Genomic DNA, 21,211 nt, shown 5'->3' on the forward strand with positions numbered 1-21,211 from the left:
GTTTGCATGGGACTTTTCCTTTCCTCTTCTTTTTCTTTTTTTTTTTTTTTTTTTTTTTTTTTTTTAATATATATCTTACTAACCTAACTCAACAGGCTATAGGTGTCACTTTTCCGGAAAAGACCTTCTTCATAGAATGGACATTGGTCTCCGGCACGCAAGAACAGCGGGTAGACCTCCCAACTTTACCCCGATGGGAGGAGCCAGCCTACTCTTGCAAGCAGCAGGAACTACTATTTCCGGCGGCCGCGGCAAATTGCCTGTGGTTGCCTCAACGCGCCTGCGCGATGGCGGAACCTCCGGCTGTGCGGTTCCCGCCAATTCCCGCGGCGTTCCTGTTTGGGTCGAGTTCCGTGCGAGATGGAGTCGTTTGACCCAGCCGAGTTGCCCGAGCTGCTTAAGCTTTATTACCGGAGGCTCTTTCCCTACTCCCAGTACTATCGCTGGCTCAACTACGGCGGAGGTGATGGAGGCTGGGAGCGGGGTAGATAGGGGGTCGGGATCCAAGCGCGGAGATATTCCGGGTGGGCTGCCCTCACAATGAGTATATGAAGTGCATCCTGTGCGCCAGCACAGTGCCGAGCTCTTTATGCTTTATCTTCATCCCACCCTACCACCTCTGAGGTGCAGAAGGGTTAACGGTGGCTCTAATGACCAGTCTGCAGCTATGCGGTTAAAAAAAAAAAAAAAGCCCAGGCGCTAAGGGTGAGGTTGATTATTAAGTCTTAGCATGAACCTAGGAGGTTTGATCTAGTTCAGGGTCTAAGGAGCTTCTCGCGGAAGGGAGTGGAAAGTTGAATCTTCTTCACATGTGAATCTGTTAGTGCCCACATATATGAGAGAGAGATGGCATTATCTGTTTAAAATATTTCTGCACATTTTTCCTGTTCCCTAGCAAATGTGGGATAGTAAATCCCTTCAAACTAGGGACCCTGTCACATCTGAACAGTGCTGTGCACAGAGGCCTCATTAAAAATATCTTGCCAATCGTAATGCATTCTGCTGTCATATACAACAAATTAAAATTTTAAAAATGAAAAAAAAAAAATCTTCCCTTTGGCTAGTGTCATAAAGCCCTGAGCTGAACAAAGTACTGAATTAATTTTAAAGTGTACACTTACTTTGCAGTGGTAAAGAATTACTTTCAACACCGTGAATTTTCATTTACGTTGAAAGACGACATTTATATTCGTTACCAATCCTTCAATAACCAGAGTGATCTGGAAAAGGAGATGCAGAAAATGAATCCATACAAGATTGATATAGGCGCGGTGTATTCCCACAGAGTAAGAAAAAAAATTTTATATACATTGTTCTTTTGTTTTGTAAACCAAGGATGGGTTGGTGCCCCCAGAGTTTTAAAATTAGAGTTTATTGTATTTGAAGATCCACACTTTTTAACTGTTTTTGCAAGTGGATTGTAATCTTTTTCTTTGTTTGGCACTCCACAGAGTGAAAATAAACTGCATTCTCATTAGGACAAAAAAAATTGAGTATCTGGCTAAACAGCTAAATGAGGAAGTCACCATGGTTTAAGAGAGGAAAATAAAAGAGAATTACATTCTCTTTCAGCATTAGACTTTTCTTTTTTTTTTTTTTTAAATGTTTTTTTTAAGAGAGAGTGAGAGAGGAGAGAGAGAGAGAGAGAGAGAATTTTTAATATTTATTTTTTAGTTCTCAGCGGACACAACATCTTTGTTGGTATGTGGTGCTGAGGATCGAACCCGGGCCGCACGCATGCCAGGCGAGCGGGCTACCGCTTGAGCCACATCCCCAGCCCCTCAGCATTAGACTTTTCTTGATTCCTGTCTCTCACATTCCCATACTGCTTCCAGTATGGGAGTAAATCCCTTTGGCTCTACCATAATATATAGCTAAAATCCAGACAGCATTACCAATCCTGTCATTGTCACCATCATTATCATCATCATCATCTCATCAGAATTACTGTGCTGAGTTTCTCTTTGCAGATTCTGGAGTCAATTCTCAACACAGCAGAGTGATCCTTTTAAAACAACTCAGATTATGTGGTCCCTCTGCTCAAAATCTTACTCTGATGGTTCCCCACTTCATTCCCACCAAAAGCTCTTTTCCCTTCCTCAATTGTTCCAATCCTGCCACACTGGCCCTTGCTCAAGCTGTTTCTCCTGCCTAGAATCCATTTCCCCAGGATCTACTTGGTTCATTCTCTCACCTCTTTTAAGTCTTGCTCAAGTAGTATCTTCTCAACAAGGCTTACTACAACCTGACACTTCTCTCACCTGGTATATCCTGAGTACATCCAGAATAGTACCTGGCAGAGAGAGTACATGAATACTTGGTGGATGAATGAACAAAACAAAGATGCCCTTCATCCCTTCCTTAAAAATATAAGCACTGAGCCAAACATAGTGGTATACACTTGTAATCCTCATGACTAGCCTGGGCAATTTAGGAAGACCCTGTCTCAAAATAAAAAGGGCTAGGAGTGTTAAGTCAGTAGTAAGTATATGGTTTCTTAGTTTTTCTTTGGCCCTTATTTCCCTTATGAGTAAAAAAAGATAGCAGACTTAACAACATAGCAGCTCATAAAGAAACGAATGAATATTTTATATTTGTAGCCCAGTCAACACAATACAGTGAAGCTGGGAGCTTTCCAGGCTCAGGAAAAAGAACTGGTGTTTGACATTGACATGACAGACTATGATGATGTGCGGAGATGCTGTAGGTAAGTACCATGGACCTTGCTGTTGGGGTAAGTGATATCACTGACACTGAGTAATGATGACTTTGCTCTAGTTCTGCAGACATATGTTCTAAGTGCTGGACCCTCATGACAATGGCCATCCATATCATTGACCGAGCATTAAAGGGTAAGTATCAGGAGTATCTGAGTGGTGTCAAATGCAAGAATTTGTTTCCCTCTGAATTCTGTATTCTGTAATCAAATTTCATATATTTCTAATATGTTTCCTTGAGACATGAGGGAAAAAAAATAAAAGATAAAAATTAAGTTGGGGGTGTGGCTCAGTCATAGAGCAATTGCCTAGCATGGGTGAGGCACTGGGTTTGATCCTCAGTACCACATTAAAAAATAATAAATTTATATAATTTATATAAATAGATAGATAAATAAATAAATGAAGTCGCCTGGGCACTGTGGCATACACCTGCAATTCCAACTACTCAGGAGGCTGAGACAAAGAAATAATAAATTCAAGGCCAACCTGGGCTTAGCAAACTGTGTCTCAAAATGGCGATGTAGCTAAGTGATAGAATGTTGTCTAGCATGCATGTGACCCTGGATTCAATCCTCAATACTGGGAGGGGGATGAGGCGGGTGGCAGGGGGGATAAAGTTGTAGTGGAAACTTTGTATATGTGGAAGTAGGTACTGAAGATTGAACCCAGGGATGCTCTACAACTCAGCTACATCCCCAGCCCTTTTTATTTTCTATATTCAGACAGGGTGTCACTATGTTGCTGAGGCTGGCCTTGAACTTGTGTCTTCTGCCTCAGCTTCCAGAGTAGCTGGAATTACAAGGGTACAACACCATCCCAGCTGTAGTGGAAACTTTTACACAGCTATTGAACAAACCATTGTGTGTGTGTGTGTGTGTGTGTTTTCCATTTCAGTCCTCTGGTGAGCAACTCTGTGCTAGGTGCTGTTCTAGGTGATAAAAATGTAAAGACAATAATTCTTAACCTCAAATAGGTTACAATATATACAAGAAGGAGACATATAAGAAAATTGAGGATTATATTTGTGTTAAGTAACGTGCAAAGGGAGCTATGAGGATCTAAAACATCAGGAGTACATACAGGAATGGGAAGAGAAGCCAACCTCCATGATGTGTGCCTGTAATCCCAGCTACTTGGGAAGCTAAAGTGGGAGGATTGTGAATTTAAGACTAGCCTGTGCAACACAGTGAGACCCTATCTCAAAAAAAAAAAAAAGAATAGGAAGAGATTGGGTCAGAAAAATCTTCCCAGAAGAGGTGATGATGATAATGATCACTCTTACATAGAGGGCTTATTGTATACCATGTGCTATTCTAAATACTTTAAATATAGTAACACTTAATATTCCTAGGCTTATTTAAAGATAAATGGCAGTTGGTCAGGGAGAAACAAAAGTGCTGGGGCATAAAGAAATTCCTGGAAGAGAGATCAGGATGGGTACAGACATAAAAGCAAGAACATGGGGGGCACAGGAAACTACAGGTAATTTAATATGGTTAAATAAGCACTTGAGTGGAAAACAGGTTTTAAAAAAATGAAGCTTAAAGAAGTGCACAAGCCAAGCACAGTGGTGTATACCTATAATCCCAGTGCTTGGGAAACTGAGGCAAGAGGATCACGAGTTCAAAACCAGCCTCAGAAACTATCAGGCACTGGGCTGGGGATGTGGCTCAAGCGGTAGCGTGCTCGCCTGGCATGCGTGGGACACTGGGTTTGATCCTCAACACCACATAAAAATAAAGTAAACATATTGTGTCCACCTAAAACTAACTAACTGAATAAATAAAATATTTTTAAAAAGAAAGAAAGAAACTGTCAGGCACTAAGCAATCAGTGAGACCCTATCTCTAAAATACAGAATAGGGCTGGGGATGTGGCTCGGTGATTGAGTGCCCCTGAGTTCAATCCCCAGTACCAAAAAGAAAAAAAAGAAGAAGTGGTGCACAAGAGGGGCTGGGGTTGTGGCTCAGTGGTAGAGCACTGGCCTACCTAGCATGTGTGAGGCATTAGGTTCGATTCTCAACACCACATGTATAAAATAAAGGTTTATTGACAACTAAAAAATAGTTTAAAAAAAAAGAAGTGCACAAGAGGGACTGGGTTGTAGCTCAGTGATAGATTACTCACCTAGCATGCATGAGGTGCTGAGTTTGATCCTCAGCACAACATAAAAATTTAAAAAGGTATTGTGTCCACCTATAACTTAATATGTGTGTTCACATACACATATAAAGAAGTGCACAAGAACTAGAAGTTTTATAGATTTGTCTTAAAACCTATTATTTTTCCCTTCTTCAGAGGACTTTGGATTTAAACATCGGCTCTGGGTATATTCTGGAAGGAGAGGTGTTCATTGTTGGGTTTGTGATGAATCAGTTAGAAAGCTATCCTCTGCAGTACGTTCTGGGATAGTTGAGTATTTGAGTCTTGTAAAGGTAAGATCCTCTTAACTGTAATTTACATTTCTTGTTTACTAGCCATTACCAAGCCTGGTATGTTTAATAACAAATTAAACTATCTTTCATAGACTTCACATCCCAGAGTAGATGTTACTAATGATCATTTAAAATCATAACAGCTACCTTTTTACAATATTTCCTATTTTGCTGTAAGTATTCTCCTTTGTGGCAAAAAAAGATTAATTTACTTTTATTCATTTGTCAAGTAAATTTAACTCAGAAAGCTACAGATATTGAGATGATATAAAATAGCATGCAGGCTTCTATTTGTTGACAGAAATTTAGCCAATCTCTTTGAATTTATAATAGGACACATTAATTTTTCATGTGTCAATATAAATTTCTTCTTGATGGTTTGTTTTTCAGGGTGGCCAAGATGTCAGAAAGAAAGTTCACCTAAATGAAAAAATTCATCCTTTTGTCAGGTCTGTTGGAAAAGACCCCATGCAGTTTAAGTGTATCTAATTTACTTACATGTGCTTTTAAAATTATCTTGCTATCAGTTTTCACTGCTGGGTATTTTTTTTCTTTTTTCTTCTTCCCCACCTGTACCCCCCCCTCCCCCCAGAACTGGGACTAGAACTCAGGGGCACTCTACCACTGACTTACATTCACAGCCCTTTTTATTCTTAATATTGAGACAGGGCTTGCTAATTTTCCCAAGCTGGCCTTGAACTTAAAATCCTCCTGCCTTAGCCTCCTAAGTTGTTGGGGATACCCTGCCTCAAAATAAAAAGGAATGGGCACATAGTTCAGTGGTAAAGTACTCACCTAACATGCATACTGGTTTCAATCCCAATACCATAAAAAAGGAAGAAGTGGAAAGCATTTCTCAAATATCTATTCTGTGCCAGGTACTATGCTAGGTTTTTTTTGCCTTCAAGTATCTTGTTTTAATTCTCATAAACCAGCAAAGAGGTATTAGCACCATTTAACCTAGTTAAGCTCTAGAAATTCAGGGAAAATAAGCAGTAACCTCCCACCCAATGGCAATAGTGTTATATGTGTTGTTAATAGTATTGGAACTTTGTTGTTACTTTTCTTCCCACAGGAAATCTATAAACATAATAAAAAAATACTTTGAAGAGTATGCCTTGGTTGATCAAGATATTCTTGAAAATAAAGAAAGCTGGGATAAGATTTTAGCCCTTGTTCCTGAGGATATCCTTTCCTGAGACCATTTTTATGTGAGCCAGTTATAACATCTGTGATATTACGTGTTCTGCTTGCATACCCTCATATATTTATAAGGTTTTTTAATTTTTATTTATTTATTTTTTTACCCCAAATAGCTCCTGTTTTTCTATGTTTTTGTATCTTTAGTCTGGAATATAATAAGAAATGGGGTCATTTTGTAAATCACCTTCCTCATTTTGGAATGTGGTTCTAGAATTAATGGCTAAAGAATGCAGAATCACTTTGTCTAAATATGTACAAACTAGGACAAGCTTTTACATTACACCTTATAATTAGTGTTCATTCTGTTATATCTTTACTTTTTGTTGTTTTTTACAGGGATGGGGATTTAACCCAGGACTTTGCACATGCTAGGCAAGTACTCTAGCACTGAGCTATATCCCAAACCGTATCTACAATTTTTTCAATGTAAGTGTTTAACATTATGTTTTAGAAGACCATAATAGAGGGCTGGTATGGTAGCTCAGTGGCAGAACACTTGTCTAGCATGTGTGAAGCCCTGCATTTGATCCCTAACACCAAATAAAAATTAAGTAAATGAAATAAATGTATTGTGTCCATCTGCAACTAAAAGTGTTTTAAAAAGAAGACAGTAATAGTTACTTTCTATTTCTATATATGTGCAAACTTTGGATATTCTTGTAATGATACATCTAAAAACTTAAGTTGTTCACTGATGTACCCTAAATGAGTGTGTTCTTTAATGATCGTCACCTATTCATGAAGATCTTCAAAAAAACTTCCAAAAGTCTCACAGTTCACTTCAGAGATGGGAGTATTTGAAGAGAGTAGCCAGCACAAATCAGGTATATTCCATTCAAATCTATTTACAGATATGATAATGAGAGTCTTAATTAAGTTCTCATTATTTTGCTCATCAGTTAAAAATGATTCAATAACTTTTTTTTTAATCTTCCTTAAAGAAATACTCAGAAGTTCCTACTAATTCCCATGCTGGCCTTGTATCTGCTTTTAGAATATCAAAAATGACAAATGTGGACCCTGGCTAGAGTGGGAGATTATGCTCCAGTACTGTTTTCCACGACTGGATATCAACGTTAGCAAAGGAATTAATCACTTACTGAAGAGCCCTTTTAGCGTTCATCCAAAAACAGGTACAATATAAAGAAAGTAAGGAAAATTAAAAGAAAAATAAGTTATTTTTGTTTTAGCAAGCACATCATTAGGTATGAATACATGTCTGTGACATTAAAGGTAGAAGTATTATTCTATCAGCTAGTTTCTTCTGTACTTTGTGTGTATGCACACAGGTGTGTATTAGGGGTCAAACCCAGAGCTTTGCTCATGCCAGGCAAGTACTCTACCACTAAGCTACATACCTAGCTTTTTTTTTTTTAACACTATCAGTTAAAGTAGCTACCAGATGAATTTCTACTGTGTTAATGTTTTTCAGTTGAGTTTCTGAGGTTTAGTGTTGGAGGACAACAGCTCTCGTTGTAGATGAGAAAACTCAGTCCCAGTAGGTTAAACTGACTTATCCAAAATCATAAAACAAATTTTGTCAGTGCTGGGAACAAAATAGTTTTGTTGGGGTTATTTGTTTTTGATTTTGCCTTACTTGGGATTGAACCCAGGGACACTCTACCACAGAGCCATATCCCTAGCCCTTTTTACTTTTAATTTTGAGATAGGCTCTAAGTTGCAGAGGCTAGTCTCAAACTTGCCATTCTCCTGCCTCAGCCTCCCACATCAGGGATTACAGGTGTGCACCACCACACCCAGCAGAATTCAGCTCTTAATCCACTATGCTGCATTTTTTCAGGTGTGATTTTTTTTGTTTATGATTTAGCTTTATTCTTTCATATTTCTCTTATATAATATTTGATGGACTGAAATTGACTTTAAATTGATATAAAAGTGATTATATTAGCATAAAACTTGGTTCCATCTAACCAAGGGACTTGTTAATAGAGAAGGATATAGTTGTCCTCTTTAATGTCAACAGTCCAATTCTGCCACTTGCTGTGAGACCTTAGGCAAATTAATCTTTCTGTAAGGTTTTGGTGTTCTCATCTTTCAGATTGATATTAAAGATTGGTTTGGTGGCACATATCTGTAGTTTTAGCTACTTGAGCAATTTTGAACCTAGAAGTTCAAGATTAGCCTAGGAAACACAGTGAGACCCTATCTTAAAATAAAATAAAATGGAGATTAAAAATATCTATCTCAATGGGTTATCATGAAGATCTAAAATGTAAAGTGCTTAGAAGATTGGCACACATTCACACATTCAATTCTTTCAAACTGCCTAGTTTCCTTTAAGAACATATAATGAGAGCTGGGATTGTGGCTCAGCGGTATAGCACTTGCCTAGCATGTGCAAGGTCCTGGGTTTGATCCTTAGTACCTCATAAAAATAAGTAAACAGAATAAAGGTATTGTGTCTAACAACAACTAAAAAATAAATGTTAAAAAAAATAATATATACTGATATAGTTCATACATTTATATGGCCCCTTCTTCAAACCTGTCAACTGTGTTTTTAGCTTCTTTGGCAATAAGCTTATTATTATTATTTTAATATGCATTTTAAACTTCAGTGGGTATCCCCACATTCTCATATGGGTAATTAATCATGTTCACTCATAAGCATACACCTTTTTTTTTTTTTCCTTTTTCTCTTTTAACTCAATACTGGGAATTGAACCCAGTGCCTGGGCATGGCACATGCTAAGCAAGTGCTCCATCACTGAGCTAAATCTGCAACTTCCACTCCACTGCCCTCCACCCCCACACACCCAGATAGGTATCAGTAATTTGCCCAGATTGGCCTTGAACTTGCAATCCTCCTATCTCAGGATCCCAAGTAGCTCACAATATATTTTTATTATATCCTTTCCCCTTTCATATCAAGTAGCCACTTTTACTAAAGTAGCCACTTTTACTCTATCTTCAAATAACAACTTCCAGTTCCCTTTTTTGTTACTCATCTGACATTCTTTAGATTCATTATATAATTTTTGAGATATGATGAATTGTATGTGGTATCTCAGGTGTAGCTATCATAAAAGAGTAAGATGAGTGGCACACACCTATAATCCCAGTGACTCAGGAAGCTTAGGCAGGAGGATTTCAAGTTCAAGACTAGCCTCAGCAATTTAGGAGACCTTGTCTCGAAATTTAAAAATTGAAAGGACTAGGGCTGGATGTGGAGGCGCATGCCTGCAATCCCAGCAGCTCAGGAGGCTGGGGCAGGAGAATCATGAGTTCAAAGCCAGCCTCAGCAACTCAGTAAGACCCTGTCTCTAAATAAAATACAAAAAAGGGCTGGGGATGTGGCTCAGTGATTAAGTGCTCCTGAGTTCAATCCCTGGTGCCCCAAAAAGGGGGGGATGGCTAGAGATGTGGCTTAGTGGTAAATTGCCCCTGGGTTAAATCCCCCAATACGCCCCTACAAAAAAAAAATAGAGAAGATAATGCTATCAAAGGTTAAGCATCATTTAACAACAGGGATACCTTCTAAGAAATTGTTCTTGTACAAATATCACAGTGGATATTTACATAACTAAGCTGTGATGGCACCAGACAATAGGATCTCCTAGGATCACCAATTTATATACAGCCCATGATTGACCAGAATGTCATGCACAATTAACTATTTTATTTCCAGAATGCTTTCTAAAGATGTCTAACATGTAGGTGTATTTTTATTTATCTCAATGAAAAGTCAAATCACTATTTCCATCTATTTTCCATTTTATGGACCCTCAAGATTTGAGATTGTTCTGAACTTAATATGGAATTTTTCATCATTTTATTCCCTCCTCCTCCTCTCCTGAGTATTAAAGATTGAACTCAGGGGCTCTCTAGAATCTAAAATCCTAGCCCAGGCCCTTTTTATTTTTTATTTTGGAATAACATCTTACTAAGTTGCTAAGGCTGGCTTCAAACTTAACAATCCTCCTGCCACAACCTCTCAAGTAGCTGGGATTAACAGGTATGTGCCACCATACCCAGCCATTAAACATTTCTAAATATAGCCAGACATGATGGCATATACCTGTAATCACAGTGACTTAAGAGGCTGATTGATACAGGAAGATTGCAGGTTCAAAGCCAGCCTCAGCAATGGCGAGGCTCTAAGCAACTCAGTGAGACCCTATCTCTAATAAAATACAAAATTGGGGCTAGGGCTGAAGCTGGTGGCAGAGTTCTTGCCTAGCATGCATTGAGATACTGGGATAGATCCTTAGCACCACATAAAAATAAAATAAAGTAATTCTGTACATCTACAACTACAAAAAAAAAAAAAATTGTAATAGACCTGGGGGTGTGATTCAGTGGTTGAGTGCCGCTGAGTTTAATCCCTGGTTAACACCCCCCCCACCCCCGCCCAAAAAAAAAAAAAAAAGGAAAATCTAAATATAGAAATAAAAGGAAAAACAAGGACAACTTAAAAATAGCTGAACATTCTTCACCAGTTTTTTGTGGGGTTTTGGTGTTTTGTTTTTGTTTTATGTTTGTTTTTGTTTTGTTTTCTTGTGGTGCTAGGGATTGAACCTGGGGCAAGCACTTTACCATCTGAGCTATATCCCCAGCCCCTGTTTTACATTATTTTTGTACTGGGATTGAACCCAGGGACACTTTACCACTAGGTAACATCCCCAGCCCTCTTTTTTTTTTTTTTTCCAATTCTAATTTGTTATACATGAAACCGGCCCTACTTTTGAGACAGGGCCTCACTAAGTTGCTAGGGCTGGCCTTCTGCCTCAGCCTCTTGAGTTTCCAGGGCTATGGATGTGAGCTACTGAACCCAGATATTGTTAACCATTTAAAAAAAAAAAAAAAAATATATATATATATATATATATATATATATATATATATATATATATTTTGTAGTTGTACATGGACACAGTGTCTTTATTTTGTTTATATACTTTTATGTGGTGCTGAGGATGGAACCCAGTGCCTCACACATGGGAGGCAAGCACTTTACCTCTGAGCCACACCCCAGCCACCATTGTTAACTTTGGAGGGGGGCAGTCCTGGGGATTGAACCCAGGGCCTTGTGCATGCAAGGCAAGCACTCTACCAACTGAGCTATATCCCCAGCACCCCCTGTTAACCATTTATTAAGAAAAATGAGAGGCACAGCCAATGTGAAAGTAATTTATATTTCTAAACATTGTTCTTAACAGATAAGTCTAATTTGTAAAATTTTAACCAAAAATAACTCAAAGGCTATCTCCTTCAGGAGATACAGCCTGCATTCTCTTTGAATATGTATTCCTTGTTTTATCCGCAAAGTTTCTCATTTTTGAGATGGCTCATATTCTCCTTTGAATATGTCTCTGCTTTTCTAAATAAAATTTTGTGTTCTTAAAGAAAGGAACAGCTCATGATTTGTATCCAACATTAAATCATTTATAATTTCTGGTTCTTTTAGGTCGAATTTCTGTGCCTATTGATTTACAGAAAGTGGATCAGTTTGATCCATTTACTGTTCCAACCATAAGGTATGTTTCAAATCATTGATCATTCCTTATTTGTTTGTGAACACTGTTCTGGATTTGAAGTGGTTATATTAGATCCATACTTAGAGAGGTAGCCGAATGGAAATGGTATATTTGGTTATGGAGATACTTGGTTCTGAGATATAATGATGATGTATAATAGAGCAATTATAAGTTTTTCCAGCTATTTTGCAAGGAAAACATAAGGTCAAATAAGTCTTGGAATCCTGGAGATTTAGCTCATTGGTAGGGCCCAGGGTTCAATCCCCAACACCAAAAATAAATCTGGAAGTGCTTAAACATATTTCAGATCTTTTTAGAGCTGGAAATGTAGCCCACTGGCAGAGCACTTGCCTAGCTTATGTATAGCATGGGTTCGATCCCCAGCACTAAAAAAAAAAAAAAAGGACAGGTGGCGAGGGGCGGGGTGGTTCTTTACTAGAAGATTTCCCAGTCTTTAGTATAAAAGTGTACAAGTGTATTGCCACTGTGTGTATATGGGGGTGGGTGGGTGGGTGTGTGGTATTGGGAATTGAATCTAGGGCCTTGTGCATGCTAGGTAAGTAAATGTACTACCATTGAGCTTCACCCTGGCCTAGCCACATATTTTTTTCACAGAACATCTTATGGGATTCATGTGCTAGTATATGCTGGGTAATACCAGGAACCAACTTAAAATTATCTTATTCTGTTACTTGTCACTTGTAGCTCCATCTGCCATGAACTGGATGTCATTTTTACTAATGAAAAGGAAAAAGAGGAGACTGAAGCTGAATCTGATGTCAAACATAGAACCAAAGGTAGGTTAATATATTTTTTTTTCCTTTAATGTTTTTATTTTTTAGTTTTCAGCGAACACAACATCTTTGTTTGTATGTGGTGCTGAGGATTGAACCCGGGCCGCACGCATGCCAGGCGAGCGCACTACCACTTAAGCCACATCCCCAGCCCTAGGTTAATATATTGACAGTTCAACTTAACAGAGCTTTTTATATAGATTATCTGTCTGTACTACAGTAAGTAATTCTCCTTATATTCAGACCAGACTGGGTCAGTGTTTATCCTGAAATCAGCTCATTAACATGTTACAGGAGTGTTTCTTCATCAGTTGCCCAAGTGGTGTTACTGAGTCCAATTTATTTCAATACACATTTACTAAGCAATTTTTAAATGCTGGGATCTATATTGCAAGATTGTCAACTAGTGTTGATAATTGTTTGAATCTATCTCTTTAAAAGCTGTTTATATTTGGGGCTGGAGTTGTGGCTCAGTGGTAGAGCACTTGCCTACCAAGTGTGAGGCACTGGGTTCAATCCTCAGCACCACATAAAAATAAAATAAAGATATTGTGTCCACCTAAAACTAAAAAATATTTTTTAAAAAAAAGTTTTTTATATTTAACATATACTATATGTGCCATACTCTTGATCTTTTATTTTTGTTGTATTCAGATGGTTTTATGGTAGATATATGTCTAAACTGTTGATTGAATTATATATTCAAGAATTTTAATAAAGAATTTCTGAATCTTCCTTAATGGAAGTCAGATCTTCTGTACTAACACCCCAAAGGTGCTCTCTGACAATAGAATCCAATGGCACTTTTTTTTTTTTTCTTCAGTGGTACTAGGGGATTAAAACAGCCCCTTGTGTACCTTAGGCAAGCTCTGTACCACTGAGCCATATCCCCAACCCCTCCAATGGCACTTTCTGTAATAATGGAAATGTTACATATTTTTAGTACCCAATATGGTAATCGCTAGCCATGTGTGACTTTTGAACACTCAAGATGTGGCTAGAGTGACTGGGAAGCTGGATTTCTTATTTATTTTTTTTTTAAATAGCCAGATGTACCTGATGACTTCTATACTGAACATTCCAAATCTGTGATCTCTGATTTATTTTGTGGTCAAATATTGTTACCCTTCTTTCAGAATCCAAGATCAAATATTGCTTCATCTATTCTAGCTTTGACATAATACTAAAACAGTACCATTAAAATTTGTAAAGTATTTATAAGGATGCTATTTAAGACATTTGAACAAAGTCTCCAACATGAAAAACAAGAATAACTAGGAAAAGTAACTCAGAAAAACAGAAAATGGAAGGAATAAAGGAAAGTCTAAGCATGATACAGTGGCACGAAACTGCAATACCAGCTGTCCAAAGGCTGAGTCACACAAGGATCACAAGTTTGAAGTCAGACTGGGCAATCTAGTGAGGCCCTGTATCAAAATAAAATTAACACAGCAAAAGCAAAGCACTAAGCAACTCCTGTCTCTGAATAAATTACAGAATAGGGCTGGGGATGTGGCTCAGTGGTCAAGTGCCTCTGAGTTCAATCCCCAGCCCCAAAACTAAATTAGAGCCAGGCACAATGGCTCACACCTACAATCCCAGTGACTCAAGAGGCTAAAGTAAGAGGATCATAAGTTCAAAGCCAGCCTCAGCAACTTAGCGAGACCCTGTCTCAAATAAAAAAAATAAGGGCTGGGCTATAGCTCAGTGGCAGAGCACTTGCCTAGCATGTGTGATGCACTGGGTTTGATCCTTAGCACCACATAAAAATAAACAAATAGGGGCTGGGGATGTGGCTCAAGCGGTAGCGCGCTCGTCTGGCATGCGTGCGGCCCGGGTTCGATCCTCAGCACCACATACCAACAAAGATGTTGTGTCCGCCGAGAACTAAAAAAAAATAAATATTAAAAATTCTCTCTCTCTCTCTCTCTCTCTCTCTCTCTCTCTCTCTCCTCTCTCACTCTCTCTTTAAAAAAAAATAAATAAAATAAAATAAATAAAATGAAGGTATTCTGTCCATCTATGGCTACAAAAAAAAAAAAGGGCTTTAAAATAAATAATAAGAGCTGGGCACAGTGGCTCATGCCTATAATACCAGCAACTCAGTGAGGCCTTAAGCAACTTAGCAAGACTCTGCCTCAAATTTAAAAAAAGAGCTGGGGATGTGGCTCAGTGGTTGAGTGCCCCTGAGTTCAATCCCCAGCGCCAAAAGTAAAAACTAAAAATGGTTAGGGATATAGCTCAGTGGTAAAGCACCTCTGGGTTCAATCCCTGGTACTAAAATCAATTAATTTAATTTTTAAAAGGCTGAGGGTATAGCTGAGTTGTAGGTCATTTACCTAGTATACATAAGGCCCTAGATTCAATCCCCAATACTGCAAGAAAAAAAAAAAACTATGGTAGTACATCCATGAACAAAATCAGAATGCTTTGAAAAGAAAAAATACTCAGAGAACAAGAAAGAGCTCTTAGAAAACAATCAGGAAGCCTCGTGTGGTGGTACACACCTGTAATCTCAGCGACTTGGGAGGTTGAGGTAGGAGGACCATGAGTTAAAAACCAAACTCAGCAACTTAGCAAGGCACTGAGCAACTCAGCAAGATTATCTCTGATAAAACATAAAAAGGGGCTCAAAATGTGGCTCAGTGGTTAAGCGTCCCTAGGTTAAATCCCTGGTACCAGAAAAGAAAGAAAGAAATCAATCATGAAAATAAAAGCTAATAAAGGACTTGGAAAAGTCAAGGAGACTTCCCAGAAAGTAGTACAAAAAAAGATGTGCTAGAACCAGGTACAGTGATGCACACCTGTATAATTCCATCAGTTCAATTCAGGAGGCTGAGGCAGGGGTTCTCAAGTTCCAGGTGTGCAATTTAGTGAGATCTTGTCTCAAAATAAATGAAAAAGACTGGGAAGGTGGATCAGCAATAGAGTGCACATCCAGTACCAAACAAAACAAAAAAGACATGGTGGTAGTGATTTTAAGAAGCAAAAAGATAAAGAAAACTGGTGGACTTGGTTAAGAACTACTGTCTATAGGAGTTTCAGAAAGAAAACAAACAAAAGGAGGAAGAAGTTGTCCCAATTATATAGGAAAACATTCCAAAAATGAGCCCTTTACTGAAAAGGCTTAGCACAGTCATTAAAACAGAACCAATACAGAGGTACATAATTTTAAAAGTTTGGAATATTGAGAATTAACTAAGCACTTTTGGGCCTCACTGCACTCTCCGTCCCCCAAAGTGTGTGTGGGGTGGGGAGACGACTTCCAAAACAAGGAAAAATGGCCTTAGATTGGTGAATAAGAATGGAAGTAGTTATTTATTTAAAGTTATTGCTAGGGCTGGAGTTGTAGCTCAGTGGAAGATGCCTGCCTGGCATATGTGAGGCACTAGGTTTAAGCAGCACAATGAATGAATGAATGAATATCCATCGACAACAACAAAAAAATATTTTAAAAAAGACTGGGGTAATAGCTCAATGGTAGAGCACTTTCCTGGCATGTGTAAAGCCCAGGGTTCAATTCTCAGCATCACATATAAATAAAAAAACATCTATTGACAACTAAAAACAAAAAAAAATTTTTTCTTTGTTTTAATTAGTTACACATGACAGTACAATGACCTTATCATACATTTGAATCAGATGAGATATAATTTCTCATTTTTTTGAGTGTAAGGTTACAGAATCACATTGGTCATGCAGTCACGTATATACACACAGTAATAGTAATATCTATTTCATTCTATTATCCTTCCTTTCCCCCCATCCCCTCCCCTCCCCTTTCATCACTTCTCTCTACCCAATCTAAGGTGGTGCTATTCTTTTTTTTTTTTTCTCTCTCACATCTTACATGTATTTTGTATAACGATGAGGGTCTCCTTCCACCTTCCATGCAATTACCCTTCTCCCTCCCTTTCTCTGCCACCTCTTTTCCCTATTTAGAGATAATCTTTTTCCCATGCTCTTCCTCCCTACCCCATTTTGAGTCACCCCCCTTATATCAGAAAAGACATTCGGCATTCGAGAGGACCAGAAGGTCAGAATTAGGATAGGAGGCTTCTAATTTTCCCATAATAATGCTGTTAGCACTGTGTTTCTCTTTTAACAATGTGCATCTATTACTTTAACATTTCTTAATTTGAATATTACCTGTTTTTGTTTTAAGATATCAAACCAGGCTGGGGATGTGGCTCAAGCGGTAGCGCGCTCGCCTGGCATGCGTGTGGCCTGGGTTCGATCCTCAGCACCACATACAAACAAAGATGTTGTGTCCACCGAAAACTAAAAAATAAATATTAAAAAGTTCTCTCTCTCTCCCTCTCTCTCTCTCTTAAAAAAAAAAAAGATATCAAACCCTAGCTGGGCATGGTGGCACACACCTGTAATCCCAGAGGCTTGGGAGGCTGAGGCAGAAGGATCCCAAGTTCAGAGCCAGCCTTGGCAATAGCGAGACACTGAGCAACTCAGTGAGACCCTGTCTTTAAATAAAATACAAAATAGGGCTGAGCATGTGGCTCAGGAGTCGAGAGGTCGAGTGCCTAAGTTCAATCCCCTGTACCAAAAAAAAAAAAAGAGAAAAATATCAAGCCCTAGGCTTCATGTATGCTATGCAAAAGCTCTGCCACTGAACTCTACCCACAGCCTTAGAGAATTCTTACGAGAAACCTAAATTTTTGTTGCAGGGCGCAGTGTTGCACATCTGTAATCCCAGCATCTTGGGAGGCTGAGACAGGAGGATCGCGAGTTCAAAGCTAGCCTCAGCAAAAAGCAAGGTGTTAAGCAACTAAGTGAAACCCTGTCTCTAAATAAAATACCAAAAATAGGACTGGGGATGTGACTCAGTGGTTGAGTGCCTCTGAGTTCAATCCCTGGTACAAAAAAAAGAAAGAAAGAAACTTAAATTTTCATGTTTTTCTTGCTACCAACGTGCTAATTCTAATGTTTGCTTCATAATTTAGATTATAAGAAGACCAGTCTGGCACCGTATGTGAAAGTATTTGAACAGTTTCTTGAAAACCTGGATAAATCACGAAAAGGAGAACTTCTCAAGAAGAGTGGTAAGACAATGGTTTTCCCTTTTATTTAATCTTATATTTTATGAGTAGTGTAAAGCATCCAGCAAATGATCAATATTTGAGGTCTCATCTTTGCCTCTCCTCAAATTTTAATTTTTTTGTTTTTTTGTTACTGGAGATCAAATGCAGGGCACCCTGCCACTAAGCTACATCCCCAGTCCTTTGAGACAGGGTCTCACTAAATTGCTAAGTGTGGTCTCAAACTTGAAATCCTCTTGCCTCAGCCTCCCATGTCACTGGGATTGCAGGTATATGCCTCCACACCCTGCAGAAATTTACTAATAAATTTTATGTATCTTTATTTTTTAAAAAATTGAGGTTCTTTAATTTGGTTTTTTATATATATATATATATATATATATATATATATATATATATATATATAATTTTTTTTTTTTTTTTTTAGAGAGAGAGTTTTTTAATATTTATTTTTTAGTTTTCGGCGGACACAACATCTTTGTATGTGGTGCTGAGGATCGAACCCAGGCCGCACGCATGCCAGGCGAGCGCTCTACCGCTTGAGCCACATCCCCAACCCCAACATATATTTATTAAACAATTTTTTCTAGTACTGGGGATTAAACCCAGAGGTGCTTTACCTGAGCCACCTCCCCATCCCTTTTTATTTTTTATTTTGAGACATGGTCGAAGTTGCTGAGGTTGGCTTTGAACTCGATGATCCTCCTACCTCAGGCTCCTAAATCACAGGAATTGTAGACATGTACCACCCACCTGGACAGTGTCATTTTTTGAGCTACATAACCAGCCCGTTTTATTTTGAGACAGGGTCTCACTAAAATTGCTTAGGGCCTCACTAAGTTGCTAGGGCTGGCCTCAAACTCATGATCTTCCTGCCTAAACCTCTGAGTCTCTGGGATTATGGGCATGCACTACTGCACCGAGTTTTATTAAACATTTTCTATGTATCAGTACTTTGATGAACACAAAAATAAATTATACAAGATTAATGCCATGTCATGTTTTTGTGCCTGTAAGTAGTACTGTCTTGTTACAAAAGAAAGCAATGCAAGATGCTAAGAGAAATCGATCTGAATCAGTCTGACAATTCAGATGAAAAGGATGGCATTTGAACTCCTTTCAATGAGCTTTTATAAGAATTCTAATTCTTGGAATGAGGGTGTAGATCAGTGGTAGAGCACTTGCTTAGCATCTATGAATCCCTGGGTTCAATTTCCAGTACCACAAAAATAAATAAATATTCTGATCCTCAATGCCAATATACCATTTCTTGAAGTATGAATAGGAATTTCACAAGCAGAGATTTGATGATAAAGGCACATCATTAGAAAAAGGCAAAGGAGTTTTTTCGTTTGTTTGTTTTGGGTTTTGGTTTGTTTGGGATGCTGGGAATCAAACTCAGGACCTTGTAAGTGCTAGGCAAAAACGCTAGGAAAAAGGTAAAAGATTTTATACAATCTAAAGAGAAATCAGAGTATAGGCAGGCACTCTTAACACTGAGCTACACTCCTCAGCCCAGAGTTTTGGTTTTTTTTCCCTTTCTTTTTAATGTACTGGGGATTGAACCAGAGGGTGCTTTGCCAAGTACCTATAGCTATGTGCCCAACCCCTTTTGTTTGATTTTGAGACAGGCTGGTCTCAAATTTGTAACTCCTACCTCAGCTTTCTGAATAGCTGGATTTACAGACATGTACCACTATGCCTGGCCCAGGGTTGTTCATTCTTGAAGTAGTAGCAAAAGCACAGGCAGAGGTAGCAAAGCATAGCACAGCTAATCTGGCAGGGAAAAAAAAAAAAGTGTTAGGAAAGAGATATAAATCTGAAGACAGGCTCAAGCCAAAGCATAAACAGCCTTGAATTTCAGACTTAGGAATTTGGGCTTACAAATAGAAACAGGAAAGTTATCAAAGGCTTCTGAGGAAGGGAATTCCATGATTTGTAGTTCTAGCTACAAGAGTAAAACTGGGCAGATGATCAGGAATAAAATAGAGTCTAAGGAGACCAAGTAGGCTATTGGCATTTATGAAAGTTCTCAAAAAAGTACAAAAACTTTAACCATCCTTGAGACTTGGAAGTAGAAAGATGGAAGTATCACAGAAGTCAGGGGGAAAATTTCAAGGAAATTATCAAGTTATCTAATGATTAAGGTACTGATAAGATTCTGTTGGACATAGTAACTAGAAGAAGGTACAAAGAGGATAGTAGTATTAAATGAGGAGTTCTTTGAACAGGAGAGACCTCACAGTGTGTAAGCCAAAAGCAGAGTGACCATTCAGGAAACTCCTCCATTTCAGTTTTTTTTTGGCAGGGGGAGAGTGTGCAGGTACTGAGGGCTAGGCTAATGCTCTACCACTAAGCCACACCGTTAGTCTCCACATCAGTTTTTAATAAAATGTGTATTGGTTTAATTAAGTAGTGCCTAAGATAATGTTTTACTCATAGTAGATATTCAAATATGTGCTTGTTGAATGAACAGTGATGACCGTACTTGAAAAAGCCTTGTTGAAGGTGCCATTCCATCTGGCCTTCTACTAAACCCTTTAGATTCTCATTCCATACTGGTTCAGCTTGTAATGTGGACTTCAGCAAATGTGAAAACAAATCTTTATCCATGATGTGAATTTAATGGAAGCATGAAGAAAATCAGAATGTGAAAATAAATGGGTTTTATTTTCCTTTATGTCCTCTGATAAAAATCTATTCTATTTTAGATTTACAAAAAGCTTTCTGAAGATAACATCTCCCCTCAAACAAATGTGGATATCGTCTACCTGCAAGCAAGGATCAAAAACTTGAAGAGTCATTTAATAAATATGGCAGAACCATGTATATGTCTTAATGCTTACAGCAGAATTTCCTTTTCTTGAGAAATAATTTATGTTGAAAAGATTCCCTGAGGCCACTAAAAAGACTCCTGTTAAAGTTTGTGAAAGGAACTTAAAGCAATTAATAAGTGAAATGCAGATAATTTTTGTAAAATTTAATATTATAGAAAGGGGCTGGGGATGTGGCTCAAGCGGTAGCGCGCTCGCCTGGCATGCGTGCGGCCCGGGTTCAATCCTTAGCACCACATACAAACAAAGATGTTGTGAACGCCGAAAACTGAAAAATAAATATTGAAATTCTCTCTCTCTCTCTCTCTCTCTCTTTAAAAAAAAAAAATATATATATATATATATATATATATATATATATATGTGTGTATATATTATAGAAAGATAATTCCAAAGCTTCTGACACAAATAGTTCTATCAGTTGGCATATAGAGAGGTAAGTGAACAGTAATATACTTCCATTTCATCTCACTGGATATTGCCTCTATATTATGGGGTAAATGACAGCTTTGTCCTTAAGTCTTGGACACTTGTTAATATACCTAGAGTATATATTCAATCACTTCCTAATTTTGTTTATTTATATTGATATTGATATTGCCTGTCTTTTTAAAAATTATTTTAAACTGGGCATTTAAACCTACCAAAACTTCAGTTCCAAAGATAGGAGTTA

The 21,211-nt window shown here is 38.1% G+C and overlaps 1 protein-coding gene across 2 annotated transcripts; it reads left to right on the plus strand.

The window, feature by feature from the left end:
- Positions 1 to 281: 281 nt before the first annotated feature.
- On the plus strand, positions 282 to 20,825 carry Prim1 (DNA primase subunit 1). 2 transcript variants are annotated; one of them, XM_026398405.2, is made up of 13 exons: positions 282 to 463; positions 1,129 to 1,286; positions 2,601 to 2,707; positions 2,779 to 2,852; positions 5,019 to 5,155; positions 5,546 to 5,604; positions 6,231 to 6,340; positions 7,091 to 7,182; positions 7,353 to 7,491; positions 11,787 to 11,856; positions 12,562 to 12,653; positions 17,609 to 17,707; positions 20,416 to 20,825. In XM_026398405.2, the coding sequence occupies exons 1-13, from the start codon at positions 361 to 363 to the stop codon at positions 20,433 to 20,435; spliced, it is 1,260 nt and encodes a 419-aa protein (XP_026254190.1). In that variant the 5' UTR covers positions 282 to 360; the 3' UTR covers positions 20,436 to 20,825. The 2 variants fall into 2 exon arrangements, with proteins under 2 accessions (XP_026254190.1, XP_026254191.1); XM_026398406.2 differs by lacking the exon at positions 1,129 to 1,286 and having other exon boundaries at positions 381 to 463.
- Positions 20,826 to 21,211: the final 386 nt, after the last annotated feature.

This window comes from Urocitellus parryii, chromosome 5, assembly GCF_045843805.1.
Source record: "Urocitellus parryii isolate mUroPar1 chromosome 5, mUroPar1.hap1, whole genome shotgun sequence".
In the NCBI taxonomy this organism is placed as follows: domain Eukaryota; kingdom Metazoa; phylum Chordata; class Mammalia; order Rodentia; family Sciuridae; genus Urocitellus; species Urocitellus parryii.